At 42.2% G+C, this 19,996-nt stretch overlaps 1 protein-coding gene across 11 annotated transcripts in view; it reads left to right on the top strand.

Annotated features, from left to right (window-relative positions):
* Nucleotides 1-19,996, top strand: part of PRRC2C (proline rich coiled-coil 2C) — a 118,213-nt gene that overhangs the window by 39,873 nt on the left and 58,344 nt on the right. For 7 of the 11 annotated variants that reach the window (XM_067532533.1, XM_067532540.1, XM_067532535.1 and 4 more), the window contains exons 6-16: nucleotides 837-1,078; nucleotides 1,758-1,837; nucleotides 3,125-3,255; nucleotides 3,343-3,433; nucleotides 3,757-3,904; nucleotides 5,005-5,085; nucleotides 7,766-8,324; nucleotides 8,709-8,881; nucleotides 9,669-9,912; nucleotides 15,571-15,784; nucleotides 16,793-19,141. In XM_067532533.1, the coding sequence (XP_067388634.1) occupies nucleotides 837-1,078; nucleotides 1,758-1,837; nucleotides 3,125-3,255; nucleotides 3,343-3,433; nucleotides 3,757-3,904; nucleotides 5,005-5,085; nucleotides 7,766-8,324; nucleotides 8,709-8,881; nucleotides 9,669-9,912; nucleotides 15,571-15,784; nucleotides 16,793-19,141 (4,312 nt within the window). The remainder of the gene's footprint in view (nucleotides 1-836; nucleotides 1,079-1,757; nucleotides 1,838-3,124; nucleotides 3,256-3,342; nucleotides 3,434-3,756; nucleotides 3,905-5,004; nucleotides 5,086-7,765; nucleotides 8,325-8,708; nucleotides 8,882-9,668; nucleotides 9,913-15,570; nucleotides 15,785-16,792; nucleotides 19,142-19,996) is intronic. The other 4 variants (XM_067532534.1, XM_067532543.1, XM_067532544.1 and 1 more) reach the window with 1 other exon arrangement.

Consider the following 19,996-nt stretch of genomic DNA (forward strand, 5'->3'; position numbering starts at 1 on the left):
TTTCCTGCCTTTCTTCTATATGCCAGCCACTGGTGTCTCTAGCTGAAGCAATATATTTGATCAGAGCCTGAGCTAATTTGCAGGTGAAGAATAAACCAACAAGAAGCTGCAGAGAAGTCCAGGAAGTGGGAGAAAGTAGGAAAACTTGCCCTGCCTGCCTAATGTTCCTGTCTCAATTTCTTCTGCATAGTTGTGGATTTTCTGCTAGGTCTCCATGTTTCTTTGAGGACAGTCCTCAAAGGGGTGGACTGGAAGCTCCAGCTATGTTTCACAGATAATGGAAACTTTCTAGAAGCTCTGGTTACCTGGATTCTAACTAGAAAACGGAAGAAACTCTACATAAAGGATTCTGTATTCCCTGGCTTTTGAGCTGTGACACTCAAAAATGGATTACTTTGCATTCTGGAAAGTCCAATTTTCCCCTTGACACTATCTCCTTTCAGGGACCTGTTGGACCTCAAGTTGCTACAGCAATCTATTTAACTTACACACTGAGATCTTGGAGAAAATACTTTTATAGCAATACCAATGCAGACAGCCTTCCTAAGTCATCCCATAAGTTGTGGAGTGTAGAGCAGGGTAGCCAGTTTAAATTTCATCTTTGGAAGTTCTCAGTTAGAGAAGAGTACCTGAAGGTGGGCTGAGAAGGAGGAATGGGAGCCAACAATCCCTAGTATCTTCAGTGGCTGCCACCTGCCTGAAGGCCAAAACTGCATGGCACATTCATCACAGAAAACAAGTGGCTAACAAGTATAATTTTTTCATACTTTTTTACATATCAGAAGCTTATTTAAAGTTTTGCTTGTCTTTCTCCCCTACTGGTTCCCTCCATGCAGATGTTGCTAGTTGGAGAGAAGGTGGAGGTAAGAATCTCAACACACCAAATTCTCCAACTGATCAAGAAGTTAAGCCTCTCGGTCCAGAAGATGGTAGTGCAACGGGACCAGTAGAACAAAACGATGTCCCCAAGGCAGCAGAGAAGAAGGATGTGCGGTTAGCACAGCCACCTCAGCCCAAGCTGAATGGTCAGCAACAACCTGCTGTCTCTTCCCAATACAGAGCAATGATGCCACCCTATGTAAGTAACTATTGTACCTTATGTAAGTATCAGTGTGAGTAGTTGAATCAGTAGGATACTAGCATTAGATAGTTAACCTGAAACATGTTAATTCTTGACCAGGTCACTTATTAGCTTGGTTTCTAAACGGTGCACAAATCCAGAAAAAATGTTAACTTTGTTCTTCTGTGTACAGAGGTGTTTGGAACTGTGAATCTATCTTCCTCTTCTCTTCCCCTGAAGGTAGTTTATCAATGCTATTCCAAAGGGAAAGCTTGCACGCCACTTTTTCCAAGACCAAGCTCTGTTGCCGTATTAAAGCCAGCTGTAACCTTCTGGCAGGAGGTTACTTGGATTGTAACTTAGTCATATGCTGCTGGATCCTCCTATTAGAGCACCTCTTTCCTGTAAAAAGAGAATCTGGTGTGCAGCCTCAGCTGATAGAGAGAAATCCTTGTTAGTGAGTAGGGAGTTTCAACATGTCATGCAGGGCAATTACCTCCATTAAGTGAGGGAATTTTAATTTGTGACCTCAACCCACTACCTGCGGTGAACAGTCTTTGTAAGACAGAATCTTTCTCCTGCTTTCATAATGGCTTCTGTAGTAGTGGCATTGGCAGTTGTAATGAAACTAGATTTTTAAATAACTTTTTTCTTGTATCTAAAAGTCAGTTTGGTAATTTTTGGCTTCCTTTCTTAGATGTTTAATCAATATCCTAGAATGGCATATCCTGCAGTGCAGGGTCCCAGCAGGTTCCCTACTTCATCTGAGGCTAGCAGGTAATAACTTTTTCATAAATACTGGAATTGCATGAGTAGTGACCAATGTAATGCCACTATATAAAACCATGATGGCTCTTACACCTTGAATGATGTGTCCAGTTCTGGTCACTCAATCTCAAAAAGGATATACTGGAACTGGAAAAGGTTCAGAGAAGGGCACTGAAGATGATCAGGAATATGGAATGGATTAGAACTTCTCAGTTTAGAAAAGAGACAACTGAGAGGGGAGGGAGATATGAAAGAAGCCTATAAAATCATGAATGGTGTGGAAAAAGTGAATAGAGAAGTATTATTTTCCCTTTCCCACAATACAAAAACCAGAAATAACCTGATGAAATTAATAGGCAGTAGTTTTAAAACAAACAAAAGGGTCTGTCAGTGCACCGTCAACCTGTGGAACTCATTGGCAGGGGATGTTGTGAAGGCCAAAAGTATAATTGGGTTCAAAAGAGAATTAGATAAGTTTATGGAGGATAGGTCCATCAATGGCTATTAGACAAGGTGGTCAGGGATACAGCCCTATACTTGGGGCAACCCTAAACCTTTGACTGCCAAAAGTGGGGAGGGAGAAGATGGGATGAATCATTCCAACTGACCTGTTCTGTATACTGCCCCTGGACCTCTGCTATTGGCCATTGTTGGACATGGGATACTGGGTTCGATGAACCATTGATCTGACCTAGTAGGGCAGCTCTTGCATTCTTATTGTTTTGTGTTATAAAACCAGGGCTACATATACAATCTGCAACTTACAGAAGTTGTGTAATATATATAAAAGCTATGAATATAAACTCCATTCTCCCTTTTCAAGAGTTTATAAAGACACTAATCTAGAGAACATTTTTATCAATAATTATAAAACACCAAAACACAGTATTTACTGATCAATGTTCTGGTGCATTGTGTGAGATGCACAAATAAGAAGGGAGACTGGGGCTCTTTCACTCAATTCTTTCCCCATTATAAAACTACTTGATTCAGAAGTATTCCTCCTTCCCTTTTCTTTGGACATGTACAAATAATATTACTGATTATCTGATCAGTAATTATACATAAAATAGTACAGAATATACTGTGCTAAACATGGCTAAGTAGTATAAACTTTGTGCCTCTGCTAATAAGGGAAAGCGGTAGCATATACTTAATAGCCTATTGCTTTAGTCTCCAAATACAAATTAACCTTTTATTTTATTTAGTGATTAGCTACTAAGATCTTTATATCTTGGGTAGCAGATATTGCTGTATAAACTGATGTTTTTTGTTTGCATTCTTCCTTTGTTTTAGAGGCCCACGCGGGAGAGGGCCTTCTTGGTGCTCCGAACCTGTAGAGCGTCCGTCCATCCTTAGTGCTAGTGAACTCAAGGAACTAGATAAATTTGACAATCTGGATGCTGAGGCTGATGAAGGCTGGGCTGGTGAGAACATTGAACCTATGAAGTCTCTTGCTCTTGGCACAGTGAACACTTTTAATATATTAATATGAATTTTTGCTCATTTAATAGGTGCTCAGAGTGAGGTAGATTACACTGAGCAGTTGAACTTCAGTGATGATGATGAACAAGGAAGTAATCAGAAAGAGAAAAGGGATATCAGGTAATTTGATGTTGCAAGCCTTGTGAACTGCAACACATGGATGTTGTGCTCTAATCTAGGTGTTAAATCCTGTGGGGAAACTCAGAGAATCATCAGTGCTGACAACTTAGTCTCTCAAATTATGCTGTATTGGTTGTTTTGTGTTACATTAGTGCCAAAGATCCCAGGCAGTATTGAAGCCCCATTGTGCTAGGTGCTACATGTGTATGTAGTAAGAGGACAGTCTTTCTCCTGAAGAGCTTACAATCTAAAACGCTATGGCAAAGATGGGAGAAAGTGTGCTCAAAACAGACCATTGGTTTCATTTTTTTCTTTATATGCAGTGATGAACAAATGCCTTCAAAAGACTCAGGGAGCCCTGATGGACAGAAAGAAGCAGAAGAACGATCTAGCAGCAAATCCTCTACCCAGGCTCCTCCACAGCCACCGGGAGCCAAAGGTCCCTATGGCAAAAGCACTCAATTTGACCAGGTTTGCTTAATTTTTTTTTCTTCCCTGTACCTCCAAGGGTGTCCTCTGAGCCTTGAGAATCTTTTCTGTGGATTCTTCCCCTTTCTTCCTCCCTAGACAATTTGAAAGTCCTGAGTGATTACCATTAAAACATATGCTTTTACCAAAGTTACCACATTGTGCTATGAAGTCACTTTTACTTGACCTCTATCCATCTGTGTAAGTCTGCTTCAAGTGTCCTCCAAAAATTGTCACCTCGGTAACTAAAGGTGTAACAGCGAGTGCAGTCTGTGTCTCACTTTCTTTTTCCAGTACTTCAGGAGCAAGTTTTGTTTTTCCCTGAATAGACAATTCAAACTTCTTTGAATGATATCAAAAACTTTATTTGAGTTCTTCTCACTACACCTTATTTGCCAAGATTTTTTAATTTTCCTTGATCCTGTCACAGCTTGTTTCCAGATTGGGCCAGTGAAAGAAAAGAACTTTTGCTCAGCTTGCTTCTAAGTAGAGCCCTCTCAGGCATCATGTTTTGGACACACACACAATGTATAAACTCAACACTTCAGGGCTTCTATTTTTTTTACTTACTCCATAACAGAGAGGGATCTGCAAGTGCATAATGTAAATTCTGCTCAGGTCCCAACTGGATATGTACTCTGTGGTCTTGTTTTCCAGGAAAGTATGTTCTGACATAGTCTGAGAATTTCACTGAAAAAGTAAGCTTTTTTTCTCCCTCCTTGCACCAGTAACAGTGAAGACAGGGAAGCTTGAAATTTGCATCAGATAAACCTGATTTATATTAAGTAACATTTGGAGTCTTTAGAAGGGGGAAACACTTAAAATCTTTCAGGAATTGTCACATATCTTAATTATAGAAAGCAGTTGGGATTTTTTTCAGTTAAATTCAGATTGTTACTTTGATATAAGTATTACTTAGCCTTTGAACATAGAGTGAAAAGGACTTTTTTGCCCTCTTGTCTTTATATCTAAACTTCACGGAATGCAGGTGGTCCAGTTTGATACTGTTAAATGCAGCATGAAACCATTCTCACTTTAGAGGTTCTGCAAGACTTGACCATGCATTCCAACAAGCCAGTTACTCTAGTTTCTTTGTCCAATAGGAGCGGGGCCTGACACCAGCACAGCCTTCTGTACATGAGAGGGGTGGTTCTGCACTTCATCCAAAATCAATTCTTCAACAGGTATGAGAAGACAAAAGATCTGATTTACACTGGAGAATCTCAATTCCCAGTATCCAAGTGCTTATCTGTGGAAGAGAGAATTTGAGGGGGAGGATTAACATACTGTATGCTCCACCTATAAGGAAAAAGATGATGATAGTGTTGTTCATTTTGTGATACTCAACAGAACAATGCAGAATTTATTATTTCTATTAAAGTAGCTTCTAGGCACCAATAATTGAAAATGGTTGCTAGACACTACAAAGTAAAGTAATAGACTGTCTTGGCCCTAAAGATCTTAGTCTAAATAGACAAGACAAAAGCTCAGGGAAAGGGATATAAAACACAAAAATAGAGTGGAAAGTTGTGGCTTGCAAATGTTGTATGTTTCATGATCATTACTTTATACAGATGGGTGAGGAGGGATTAATTCAATATGTGACGCTTTATGGGGAGACTAGCTGAATGGAACAACAAGGGGGGGAGAAAAAGACTGAAAATAGGAGTGGAATACAGCTGAGGTGAAAATATTGAGAAAGAAGGCATGAGGGGATTGAAGCAATGAGTCAGTCAGCACAGAGAAGAGACTGTCCAGAGTGTAAACTGTAGAATGCAATCTGGCAGAATCAGTGTCTAAGAATCCCCGCTGAGGTTGCTTCAATGTCTGCTCCTGTTGGCTTGCGTTTCTCTGGTGCCTGCCTAGAATTTTTTCCCCGGTGGCGCTGCATGGGTCTTGCATACCTCCAAACGGGAGCTTAGGGAGAGCCTTTTGCACAGTTTTACATCCTGCCATTGCTGGAGGGAGGGGCGGGGTGGCCCTAGCCAGGGTCCTGTCTTTATCTCCTCCTCTTTCCATTCACATGTTTACACCTTCATTTAATTAGAATATTTATTTTTAGCTGAAATAAATTTCACTGGGGATCCATAGAAAGTTTCAGTACAGTGCTTGTTAGATTACTTGAAATCCAGTTCTTTCCACACCTCTGTGACCTGTCTGTGCCTAGGGTAGCCCTCCTGAAAATGCCAAGATTAGGGCAGGCTGTGAAAAGGAGAGCAGCTTCTTCCAAACTGATGGCTAACAGTGCAGTTATATTACCCAACCAGTTACAAATAGTGCTTCTAGTCCTCACACTGGTTATCAAGAAGCTAAAACAAAAAAATTACACAGCCTCTTTACTGCATTTCAGCCTCTGGCTCCCAGTCAGCAACTAGGTCCAGTAAAGAGACAAGTTATTTAAAACTATTCTCTTTAACCAAAACGTTCTCCTAACCCCAAAGAGTCAGCCACATTGCTAGATCAACATAAGTTTGGATCTTACCCAAAATACCATGCTGCCAGTCAATCCTTTAGTAACTGAAACTAAAAGTTTATTATAAAAGGAAAGAAACAAATAAGAGAAATGTTAAATGGTCAAAGCAATCAGATTCATACAAATGACATTAAAGTCCATATAGATCAGATTCCCAGCAGAATTGTGGAATTTGTAGGGTTGTAAAGTTCCTCTGTATCTGGATGGGTCTCAGTCCTTTGTTTCACAGCTTCAGTTGTGGAGGAGTTGATCCAGAGGTAGGAAACAGGAATGAAGACAAGATGGGGGATGATGTGGCTGCCTTTTATGTCCCTTTGTCATGTGTCTTGTCCCAAACACAGCCACACAGCACATTACATGGAAAAGCCCCAGAGTCCCTTCTCCCTGGGCATGTTCTTAGATGTCCTGGTGACTCATAAGATGTAGCCCTCCCTGGTTTCTTTCACTGGATTCATGGTACATTTGAGTTCCCTTGATGGGCCATTAAGCAGACTTAGTGCTGCTGCCATCCTGTCCGGGGCGTCACCCAGAAACACAGCACAAGATGAAATACTGATGTATCATACATATTTAGAACTTATAACACTGATACATATATATATGTAATATATATATGATTAATATATATAAAAATAAGTACTTATTAATTTTAATGAATTATAACCTTTTCAACAGCACCTGACATAGCATATCTCATACAAATTATTGTAATTTTGCAATACTGATATTAAATAATACTATAAATGATCCCTTATGTACCGGACAGTGTCACAACCCCCGTCTTGGCTTCCAAGACCCTTGTTTAAAGTAAATGGACATGAGTCAAAATTTGTGAGAGAGGGCATCAAAATAAATGAATGCACTGGCCGAAACTTTTAAGGCAATGATTCTTAAATTTTCTCCAACCCTGAATCCCAGAATCTAATAACTCCTGAGGTTCTTGAGAGAATTTCTGATAGTGGTAAAGTTCTTCTTTTCCTGTCTTTCCTCCACACCCTCTACGCCAAGCTGCTAGAAGTAGTGGGACAGCTCCGTGTCTCCCATTCTTCTGCAGGAGTGAGGATTCAGGGATTCTCAGGCACTATTTCCCTTTTTCCTGATTTCACAAGTAACTGTCACTGCTGTCATGTGATCAGTGCTCCATTCATGCTGCTCTAAAAGCAGAAAAAGCAAGAGAGCGCACCAGTCAGTACACCTGAATTATAGCAGGAAATTGGGACCAGCCTTCTGCCTCTGCAAGCCTGCTAGCAACTCACAAGTTGAGTTCTACTGTTTTGAAGGTGTCAGCCAAATAAAGATTACTGCATATTGTTTATAGATAGCCAGGTGATTTGAATACTAAAAGCTTGCTTGATATGTCCTCAACTCTATTACTTACCTTAATGTTGCAGCACCCACCTCCAGATCGCCAGGCAGGACCTGGAAGACAGGGCCCCTTTCCCCCTAAACTGGTACCAGATGAAGATGAAATTTGGAAGCAGAGGCGAAGACAACAAGCAGAAATTTCAGCAGCAGTGGAGCGAGCCCGTAAGCGGCGAGAGGAGGAGGAAAGAAGAATGGAAGAACAAAGAAAAGCAGCTTGTGCTGAGAAGCTAAAACGGTTAAATGAGAAATTTGGCTGTGTAACAAAACCATCCCGAGAAGATCCTCTGAAGGAAAGGGAGAAGGAAAGAGAAAAGGAGAGGGAAAGGGAACGGGAACGGGAAAAGGAAAAAGAAAAAGAAAAGGAGAGGGAACAGGAGAAAGAGAGAGAGGAAAGAGAAGAGAGAGAAAAACAAGAGAAAGCAAAGGAACAGGAGAGGGAGAGAGAGGAGGAGAAGGAAAAGGAGAAAGAGAAAACAGAAGAGAAAACCGAGCCTGAGCAGCCTGAGCCTCAAGAACCAGTGCTAGCACCTGTAATAGTAGAAAAACAAGAAGAAAGTGAAAGCAGCAATAATAAGGAAGAGAAAGGTTTGTATGAATTGTTACAAGCTGTCCTTTTTTTTTTTTTTTTTTTAAAAAAAAAAAAAAAAAAAAAAAAAAAAAGGACCACAGGGACTAATACAATTTAGGAGTTTTTAACTTGTGTACCTTTCTTAGATCATGTGCAGCACGCATTGCCATGGACACATTGCAGCCCCCATTCACTATTTTTTCAATTAATAGAATTAGCCTAGCAGAACACTAAAAGCATGAATTGATAAGTATTGAGGGTCCTTTCACTTTAGAAAGACATTTCTTTTTAAAGTTAGGATAGATTGACTGACTGATCTGATATGCAGATTAATGTGAAGACTAGCTTGTGACACATAATAAATGTGGTAGGTGCAAACTAAGTTTCAGTATTTTTTTTAGCAGAAAGTCAACCAATTTTTACCAGACAAGACAGTGGTCGGAATGAAAAGGAGAGTTTGCAGGTGGCTCATGAAAGTGAGCCAGAATCAGGGTCTCAGCCTCGACCTGCTGTTTCCTCAGGCTACTCTAAACAGTTTCAGAAGTCACTGCCACCAAGATTTCAGAGGCAACAGGTAAGCAACTAATTCATGAATATCAGAGAATGAAGGGCATATTTATTGCTGTGTAATGGAGTTACAGGTCTGATCTTGTGACTCTTAATCCTCGCACTAGAGAGGAAACTCCTTACAGGGTAATATATTTCATAAAGATACTAGAATGTTTGCAGTCTTGTATTGTCTGCAGTATTGGTACGGATACTTCTAGATGACTATTTAACTGCCTTTTTCTGTGAAGATGTGGTGTCCAGTTGAGCCAAAAATAAAAGCATTTGTTAAAATTAGTGGGGGTTTTTTACACCAGTTGCTGTGTGTAGACCATTGATCTGTACTTGCAGAGTGTGGGGGTTGTGTAATGTGATGTTAATCAGTATTTCCTAAAGGACTCATACATGCTGATACCTATGGATTTAATACTCAAAAAATAATTTGCTGGAAAGATACTCTGCAAAATTTCTGTATTACTTTGTTACCTGAGCATACTGTACAGATTGCCCTGCCCTGCTTCTCATTGAAAACCATGTAGCCTTTGTAACTAACTTTTGTTTTTTCATTTCATTTGTTCTATTTCCTGTTTTTCCCCTTAATCGTTTCACTCCAGTTTATCCCCATGCGTTTGACACAGTCTGGATTATTGTGTCTTGTCCTTAAGGTAACTCATTCTGGAGCCTGATTATGCTTTTTCGGAGATAACTGGCTGCATCTTTAGTTTCCAAGGATTATTTAAATGGCATGCAAGTCACTTTCTTAATCTTATGATGAACAAGTCTTCTTTTAATGTTGTGTATCTATAACGTTGTAGGAGCAGATGAAACAGCAACAGTGGCAGCAGCAGCAAGGGGTGCTTCCCCAGTCTGCTCCATCACAACCTTCCAGTGGCCCTGTCCCTCCTCCTCCTCATAGACCCCTTTACCAGCCCATGCAACCACATCCTCAACATTTAGCTTCTATGGGCTTTGATCCACGATGGCTTATGATGCAGCCTTACATGGACCCACGAATGATGTCAGGAAGGCCAACTATGGATATGCCTCCTATGCATCCAGGTAAAACCCAGCCTGCATTCTTAGTGAATACTCTTGCAGTATTTTGGAACAGTAGAAAATACTTTCTGTAACCCACTATTTGTCCACTTACTGGAAACGTAAAACAGAACATAAGTACTAAACTCCTTTTGTGTAAATATCAGATCAGGCAATCTTGTTAAAATGGTACACTATACTTGTTTCTTACTGCATACCAATACATGATTAGTTTGACTGTGTGTGTGTGTGTGTGTGTGTTTGAAAAGTGTCAGTTGGGAGTGCTTTCTTTCAGGTGGGCCTTGAGTGGTTGATTGGAGGGTAAGGCTTTGAGCCTGGGCAACTCAGCCCAGCAGCCTTATAAGAAGCAGCCAGTTGCGAACCAAGTGATCTGTGAACAGAAGAGAAGCAAACAAAGGGAGTTTGTCTTGGGGAAGAGCCCACACAGGGTTTTGCCTTTCAAGCTTAGCTGAGCAGTAAATTCAGCATCTGAAGAGGCTCTCAGAGGAAAGATAATATGGAAAGTGAGCAATCAGCTGTTGTGACCCGCATAGGATGTGCCATGTTGTCTTTCTCCCAGAGGATAGATGCAACTTTATCTGTATAAAGTGCAAGCTGCTGTCCATATTGGAAGAGAAGGTTAAAGGACTATGGACCCAACTATCAACCCTGTGTTACATTAAAGAAAACGAAGATTTTCTGGATAAAAGTCACAATTTGTTACTGCAGGCACAGCATGCAGAAGAATCAGAGAGGGCAGTGTAGGGGAGACTGAAGAACGGGGATCTTTTCAGGCTCCCTACACAGGTACTACGGCGGAGAATGATTTGGAAGATACATCTGAGGGAAGGGATCAGTAGGTGGCTCCATGTATCAGAAGGCATGGGATGCATTGTCCTAGAGATGGGGGTTCCACGACCACCACTCCCACGAGGAAAAGATGGGTGGTGGTGGCTGGGGACTCCCAACTAAGGGGGGATGGAGTCATCCATCTGCCGTTCGGACCGCGAAACTCTAAGTATGCTGCTTGCCTGGAGCTAGGATTCAAGATGACAGAGAATGTGCTGAGACTTATGAAGCCCTCAGATCTCTACCCCTTTCTACTTCTCCATGTGCGCACTAATGATACTGCCAAGAATGACTTTAAGCAGATTGCTGCAGACTACATGGCTTTGGGAAGAAGGATAAAGGAGTTTGGGGCACGAGTGCTGTTCTCGTCCATCCTCCCTGTTGAAGGAAAAGGCCCAAGTAGGGACCATCAAATTGCGGAAGTAAATGTGTGGTTACGCAGGTGGTATTGGAGAGAGGGCTTTGGATTCTTCAACCACGTGATGTTGTTACAGGAAGAAGGATTGCTAGAAAGAGATGGGGTCCACCTAACAGAGCGGGAAGAGCATCTTCGCAGGCAGACTGGCTAACCTAGTAAGGAGAGCTTTAAACTAGGTTTGCCAGAGGTAAGTGGGACACCAAGAGGAAACACAAGGAGGAAGATGCAACAAGGGAGGCCTCCTGATTTGTACTGAGAAAGTAGGGTAATCAGCTAGTTGTTATAACCTGTATTATAGTCTATACATGAATGCAAGAAGCCTGGGAAACAAGCAGGAGGAATTGGAAGTTCTGGAACAGTCAAGGAACTATGATGTGATTGGAATAACAGAGACTTTGTGAGGTAACTCAAACTGAAGCACTGTCACAGATGTATATAAACAGTTCAGGAAAGACAGGCAAGGAGTTGCACTGTATGTAAGCGAGCAGTGTGTTTGCTCAGAGCTCCAATATAAAAGTGGAGAAAAGCCTGTTGAGAGTGTCTGGGTTAAGTTGAGAGGTGAGAACAACAAGGGTGATGTTGTGGTGGGCATCTGTTATAGACCACAGACCAGGAGGATGAGGTAGAAAAGGCTTTCTTTAGACATCTAGTGAAAATTACCAGTTCACAGGACCTGGTTCTCATGGGGGTCTTCAGTCACCCTGACATCTGCTGGGAGAGCAATACAGCAGAGCACAAACAATCCAGGAAGTTTTTGGAGAGTGTTGCAGACAATTTCCTGGTGCAAGTGGTGGAGCAACCAACTAGGGCCATGCTTATCTTGACCTGCTGCTCACAAACAGGGAAGATTTGGTAGGGGAAGTAGAAGTGGGTGGCAACCTAGGCAGCAGTGACCATGAGATGGTTGAGTTCAAGATCCTTACAAAAGGAAGAAAGGAGAACAGCAGGATACAGACCATGGACTTCAGAAAAGCTGACTTTGACTCCCTCATGGAGCTGATGGGCAGGATCCCCTGGGAGGCTAATATGAGGGGGAATGGGATCCAAGAGAACTGGCTGTAGTTTAAAGAAACCTCATTGAGGGCACAGGAACAAACTATCCCGATGTGTAGAAAGAATAGCAAATATGGTAGGCGTCCAGCTTGGCTTAACAAAGAAGTCTTTGGTGAACTTAAACACAAAAAAGAAGTTTACAAGAAGTGGAAGCTTGGTCAGATGACTAGGGAGGATTATAAAAATACTGTTCGAACGTGCAAGAATGAAATCAGGAAGGCCAAAGCACAATTAGAGTTGCAGCTAGCAAGGGACGTGAAGGGGAACAAGAAGGGTTTCTACAGGTATGTTACCAACAAGAGAAGATTAGGGAAAGTGTGGGCCCCTTACAGAATGGGGGAGGCAACCTAGTGACAGAGGATGTGGAGAAAGCTGAGTTACTCAATGCCTTTTTTTGCCTCTGTCTTCACAGACAAGGTCAGCTCCCAGATTGCTGCACTGGGCGGCACAGTATGGGAAGGAGGTAAACATCCTGCAGTGCTGAAGGAACAGGTCCAAGACTATTAGAAAGATTGGACGTACACAAGTCCATGGGGCCAGATGCAATGCACCCAAGGGCGCTGAGGGAGTTGGCTGATGTGATTTCAGAGCCATTGGCTATTATCTTTGAAAGCTCGTGGCAAGTGGGGGAGGTCCCTGATGACGGGAAAAAAGCGAATATAGTGCCCATCTTTAAGAAAGGGAGGAAAGAGAGCCGGGGAATTACAGACCGGTCAGCCTTACCTCAATCCCTGGAAAAATCATGGAGCAGGTCCTCAAGAAATCCATTTTAAGGCACTTGGAAGAGAGGAGGGTGATCAGGAACAGTCAACATGGATTCACAAAGGGAAAGTCATGCCTGACCAACCTGATTGCTTTCTATGAAGAGGTGACTGGCTCTGTGGATATGGGGAAAGCGGTGGACGTGATATACCTTGACTTTAGCAAAGCTTTTGATACTGTCTCTCACAGTATTCTTATCAGCAAGTTAAAGAAGTATGGGTTGGATGAATGGACTATAAAATGGATAGAGAACTGGCTAGAGGATAGGGCTCAACGAGTAGTGATCAGTGGCTCCATGTCTAGCTGGCAGCCAGTCACAAGTGGAGTGCCCCAGGGGTCGGTCCTGGGGCCAATTTTGTTCAACATCTTCATTAATGATCTGGAAGATGGGGTAGATTGCACCCTCAGCAAGTTTGCAGATGACACTAAGCTCTGGGGAGTGGTAGATACCCTGGAAGATAAGGATAGGATACAGAATGATCTAGACAAATTGGAGGATTGGGCCAAAAGAAATCTGATGAGGTTCAGCAAGGACAAGGGCAGAGTCCTCCACTTAGCATGAAGAATCTCATGCATTGCTATAAACTGGGGACCAACTGGCTAGGCAGCAGTTCTACAGGAAAGAACCTGGGGATTACAGTGGACAGGAAGCTGGATGTGAGTCAACAGTGTGCCCTTGTTGCCAAGAAGTCTAATGGCATATTGGGCTGCATTAATAGGAGCATTGCCAGGAGATTGAGGGGAAGCTATTATTCTCCTGTATTCCGCACTGGTGAAGCTGCATTTGTAGTATTGTGTCCAGTTTTGGGGGCCCCCCCACTACAAAAAGGATGTGCACAAATTAGGGAGAGTCCAGCGGAGGGCAACAAAAATGATTAGGGAGCCGGAGCACATGACTTATGAGAAGAGGGTGAGGGAACTAGGCTTGTTTAGTCTGCAGAAGAGAAGAATGAGGAGGGATTTGATAGCTGTCTTCAACTACCTGAAAGAGGGTTCCAGGGAGGATGGAGCTTGGCTGTTCTCAATGGTAATAGATGACAGAACAAGGAGCAATGGTCTCAAGTTGCAGTGGGGAAGGTCTAGGTTGGCTGCTAGGAAAATGTTTTTCACTAGGAGGGTGGTGAATCTCTGGAATGGGTTACCTAGGGAGGTGGTGGAATCTCCATCCTTAGAAGTTTTTAAGGAGCAGCTAGACAAAGCCCTGGCTGGGATGATTTAGTTAGGGTTGGTCCTGCTTTGAGCAGGGATTTGGACTAGATGACCTCCTGAGGTCCCTTCCAAACCTAATCTTCTATGATTTTATGATTATAAAATGAAACCAAAGTTTGGTGCTGTATTACAGTGATGTGATGTGGTAGTGACTAAGGTTAGTTTTGTGTTAAAAGTTCCACTATAAGCCTGATCACCATTGGGTCAAACACAAGAGGGTTGGTCAAGTTGGAATCTGTGGTAAATGTGAGTAATGCAAGTTGAGTTTTCAGGATAGCATATAATGTTACGATACGTAGTTTTCACATGTTATCAATCAAATATTAGCATTTATGAAACATTGCATCAATAATTTCAAAGTTTTCAGCCTGTTATCTCAGCACAGAACACACTTTTAATCTAATTTAAAGGATTGCCATTTGCTTCCTGATGAAGCCAGCATTTAAAGATAATATATGTCCGATAGTACGGACTCTCCAGCTAGCTGGCATGTGAAAAGAGAAGGGAGAGAGGGGAAGTAAAACAAAGGTAGAAATATCTGTGTTCTAAGAAATGTAACAAAAATATTCTTTTCCTCTGATTATCAAGAAATTAAGGGCTTAAAAAATCCTCTTGCCCAAGGTGATTAGGAATCTATTCTGGGCAAGTGCAATCAGTTTTTGCAGAATCAAAGCTTTAAGTGAAACTAGCCCTTACACTTTCCAAACCTGAGCTGAATGTAAACCAATGCAGTAACATCTTCCTAAGTAACAGATTATTCTATGATGATGCTATTGTGGAATATTGGAAAGGCTGTCAGGTGCTACTTTTCAGAATGTCAAGGGCAGAAGGCCCAATAGTGGCAGCAAGAACTTGAGCAGAAGACTCTTGGGGGGCAGTGTGTCCTGCAGGACCTGTATTTGATGGGGAAATGTGAGAAGGGTCCCCCTATATTAGAGCTCTTTGCTCATCATCCTGCTGCTTTCTGGTTTTGGGCAGCTTGGGGTCCTTTACAGATAGAGGGAAGGCTCAATCCTCAGCCAGGTGGGATTTTCTCCTGTCTACCACCCTGGTGATATAGCAGCGAGGTACTGTTTGCAGGGGAACATAAATTGATTTGTTGAGGAAAGACTGCCCTCTGTTAATTTTTGTTCCAGCATTGATATTTTGGGCAGCAGGTAGAGAAGGAGGTAGTGGTGCACATTAATTTGTATCCTCTTGTGTTCAGCCAATGGTAGACCAGGATCTTCAAATCCAAGCAGTGGGAGGTACCTGGGAAAGAGGGGTGCATGGTTTAGGCCAGTGGTTTATTTCAGCTTAGTGTTTAAATTCTTCAAATCTTGTCTCTTATATAATTCAATATATTTTGAGCCATTAGTTTCAACTGTTTAACTTGAATCTGTTGATCACAGGAATTATGCCTCCCAAGCCATTAATGAGAAGAGACCAGATGGAAGGGTCAGGAACGGGTTCAGATTCATTCGAACATATTGCTCGATCCACAAGAGAACATCCTGTACCACTGTCAGAGCCCCGCATGATGTGGGGTTCAGATCCTTATCCCCATGCAGAACCTCAACAGGCTAGTACTCCTCCTAAAGTGCTAGAAGAGCCTGAGGATTTGAGGTGAGCCCTGAATTGTGTATTTCCTCATGCCACTCATGTTAGCCACGCTCCTATGTTTGTTTAGGCATGCAGTCCATACTTGCAACTGTGAATTAGTCCATGTTCATGATCAGTGATACCAAAGGGATAGGTATGGATGACTTGGGGAGCTTAAACTTAAACTTAACTTTAGCCAGCAATGCTTTGTGGCATCTGGCTGATGGGCATGCACTTAAGGAAGACACAGGGAAGAGTCCATATCTAGCTCAAAGGTTCTGTGATTGAATAACGATTGTGTGCGCATAGGAATTGCTATATTAGACCACAGGTTTGATCCATCGAATCTAGTATCCTGTCTCTGACAGTATCCCATAGTAGGCAGATGTGAAGTAATCTGACCCCCCTGATGGACTCATCCTAATCCTTAATAGTTGGAGACCCTTAATGGGTGGGCTTGCAGGTGCAAGTAGTGGGAACAGTGATAAAATCCTATGTTTCAAGAATCAGGACATCCTGCAGTTGGTTTCCATCTTGGAGTCCATTTCACACTGATGAATCCGTTATCTATGAAAATAAAACTGCTTGGGTTGTAACAAAGTCAGGCGGGTATTTTGACCCTTGTTCACAGTCAGCCTCTGAGCATCTGTTGACCCTTTCCTCAGTGTGTACCTATCGGTTACTTTTAATTACATTGAACTCATGTAGTACTTGTGATGTTAACTTACTAATATGCTGGATCATTCAGAGTTTTGACTTACTGTTAATAGATTCCTGATGCTAGTTGCCTACGTGAGATTCCTAATTCTGGTAACTAGAAATTCTGGAACTCAAGACAATTAAAAGGAATATATTTCCACCAATCAGATTCATGGCACACCATGACAAATATCTTGCTTCTATTCTTAAAACTTTCGAAGATCAGGCAAAAGCCTTTTAGCATGTTACAGGGATGTTAGAGAAACCAATTGTAAATGTGGTTAAATTAAACTTTGTTCCATTAAAAACCTTTTTAATTGCTTCTTCACTTAGGCCTGAAGCACATTTGGAAGAAGAACAAATTGCTGTTACCACTGCTTACCCTGTAGAACACAACCAGTTGGATTCTCATCCAAAGACAGATTTTTTTAGAGAACCAAGTGAGGTGGATGTACAAAAATTCCCAAGCAGGTCTTTGGAAGACATACAACCTCTCCAAACTGATACACCTAACCCAGCAGCTAGCTTTGAAGTAGCTGATGAGAATACTGCACACAGCTCTCAGGAAGAGCTGGTGCCCGGAGGAGAGGGTCACTCTGTTTTGAAGAAAAGCATTTCCCATGGTTCAAGTCATTCTCTAAAATCAGAGGAGCAGAAGAATGAGACAACAACAAATGCCCCTAAAGTAAGCAATAGATATGCTGAGATAAAGGAGCCAGTAGAAAGACCAGAGATTAAGCCAAAAAAAGATAGTTTTATGAGTCATAGAACATCAGAAGGACCAAAACCTGAAAAACCTTTCAAGCCTAAATCTGAAACCAGATGGGGTCCCAGGCCAGGCTACGGTAGAAGAGACGAGGGTAGCGATAGACCAGTAAGAAGATCTGGCCCTATTAAGAAACCTGTTCTTCGAGATATGAAAGAAGAGCGTGAGCAGAGGGAAGAACGAGAGCAGAGGAAGGAAAAGGAAGGAGAAAAACTGACTAATGAAAAAGCTGGCAAGTCTGAAAATACAGAAAAAAAGGAGCAAGCACAACTATCACCTCCCCAGACAGAGCCAGAAAAGTCCACTTCAGACAGTGCTCCTTTAGCTAAAAAGATACCGCAGGATACGGCTCAGATTTCAGAAAGTACAGACAGCACTCAAGCAGAATCTGCAGTTAAATCTGCACTCCAGCAGCCTTTGCCTGCAGTCCAGCAGCCTTCTCCTGTTCAGCAACCTACAGTTCAGCAACCTACAGTTCAGCAGCCATCACCTGCAGTCCAAACACCCCCTGTTCAGCAACCTGTTAACACAATTAAAGAAGAAAAACAACCAGAGAGAGCTGTTAGCAAAGAACATAATGTAGAGAGACCTCGCTTAGAAACCAGGCCAGTAAAGAGAGAACCTGGTTTGCCACCCAGAACATATTGGAAAGAGGCTAGGGATAGAGACTGGTTCCCAGATCAGGGATATAGGGGTAGAGGCCGTGGAGAGTATTATTCTAGGGGTCGCAGCTACAGAGGTTCTTATGGAGGACGAGGCCGGGGTGGTAGGGGCCATAACAGAGACTATCCACATTATAGAGACACTAAGCCTAGGGCAGACCATGTGCCTTCGGGACCTCTTAGGCAGAGAGAAGAAAGTGAAACTCGTAGTGAGAGTTCTGATTTTGAAATAGTCCCCAAACGGCGAAGACAGCGAGGTTCAGAAACTGACTCTGACAGTGAGGTTCACGAAAGTGCTAGTGATACTCTTCTTTCAGACAAAGACAGTTTAAGCAAAGGTAAACACCCAAAGAGAGAGGAGAGAGCTGATGGCAAGAAACCTCCAAAGCCCCTTCTGTCTTTCAAACCTGAAAACAATGTCAGAGTAAACAATAGATCTCTAGAGAAAACTTATATCAGGGAGGAGGAGAATAAGCCAAAACCAGGATTCCTTCCTAAAGGAGAACCTTCAAGACGTGGCAGAGGGGGAATGTTCAGACGTGGAGGTAGGGATCCAGGTGGGCGTCCACCACGACCATCTACTCTGCGGAGACCAGGCTATAGAGACAATCAGTGGAATCCAAGACAAACAGAGACCACTAAACCAGAAGAGGGGGAGCCACCAAGAAGACAAGAATACTATGGTCCTGTGCCCATGGATAAGAGACCTCCAAAATTTGAGAGGAAATTTGATCCAACTAGAGAGAGACCTCGAAGGCAAAGGCCTGCACGACCACCAAGGCAAGATAAACCGCCACGCTTTAGACGCCTAAAAGAAAGGGAGGCTGCATCAAAAATAAATGAAGCAACAACTAGCTTATCGACAAGTGGTACAGTTGTTAATGCAGTTAATGAAGCATCCAGCATCGCTTTGGATATTTCAGGGAGTAAGACACCAGACTTGTCCAATCAAAATTCTTCAGACCAGGCAAATGAAGAATGGGAAACTGCCTCTGAAAGCAGTGACTTTAATGAGAGGCGAGAAAGAGATGAAAAAAAAATGGCAGATGTGACCACACAGGTAGCTACCAAAGCAGGAGAAAACGCTGTAGCTCCAAAACGAGAAATATCTAAGCGAAGTTTCTCTAGTCAGCGGCCTGGAATAGATCGCCAGAATCGCCGTGGCAACAATGGGCCACCCAAGGCTGGAAGGAATTTCTCAGGGCCTAGGAGTGAAAGGCGGAGTGGTCCTCCATTAAGAAGTGGAAAAAGAGGGTAAATATCTATTATTTGTTTCCAGTAGTACCCACAATATACAATCACTATACAAACACAAAAGGTTCTAACACTCACTAATTTCCTGTTACAGATTATATAGCCATTTATAATCCGTAAGGTTCATAACAATGGTCCGTGAAAGATAGTGACACAGTCCCACAATGCTCGGCTTTTCTTTTGACCTTTATACAGAAGGGCAGCTTTCATCTAAATCACTTCAAGCCTGTGGGAGTGGAGGGAAAAGAACAGAGCTTTCCAATATCAGTGTACCATGTTAAAACAGCCTGGCAGAAGATTGCATGTTCTGTTGTCAAAGGTGTAACTACATTTCTGTCCATGAGACTTAACTTTTACATTTAACATTAATCAAGTTGATTTAAATTACAACTTTAGAGTCTATTGCTTTAATCATTTCCCTGTATTTAACCAGTCAGGACCCCCAGTTCAGTTTATAGTAGGAAAATTAACTGAAAGTTAAGGAGACTTTCTCAGCTGCACTTGGCATGTTGCTCAATATTAGAAATAAAATTTTATGCTTACCTTTATATGCTAAATCACACTGAAGCCTGCCTTTCGTCTCTGGCTTTGTTTCTCATGCCTTGTAGCAACTGCATGATGCTTTGACAGCAACTTCTGCACCATGTTAGGGAGTGCTATGGAATGGGCTGGTGAACTCTACCTTGAAGACTTGGCTACTTTAGCAGTGCCCTGTCTGAAAACATTTTGATGAATATTCTAAACTGTTGGCCCTTCAGTTATAAAACACATTAGCGTCTTTGAAAAGCTTTTCTATAATACTTGCAGAATTTCCAGTGTTCAACAACAAAGGCAGAATTCTGCAGTTTTTCCACT

This window comes from Emydura macquarii, unplaced genomic scaffold (assembly GCF_026122565.2).
Source record: "Emydura macquarii macquarii isolate MOO-44397 ecotype Brisbane River unplaced genomic scaffold, CSIRO-AGI_Emac_v2 contig_3287, whole genome shotgun sequence".
NCBI lineage: Eukaryota > Metazoa > Chordata > Testudines > Chelidae > Emydura > Emydura macquarii.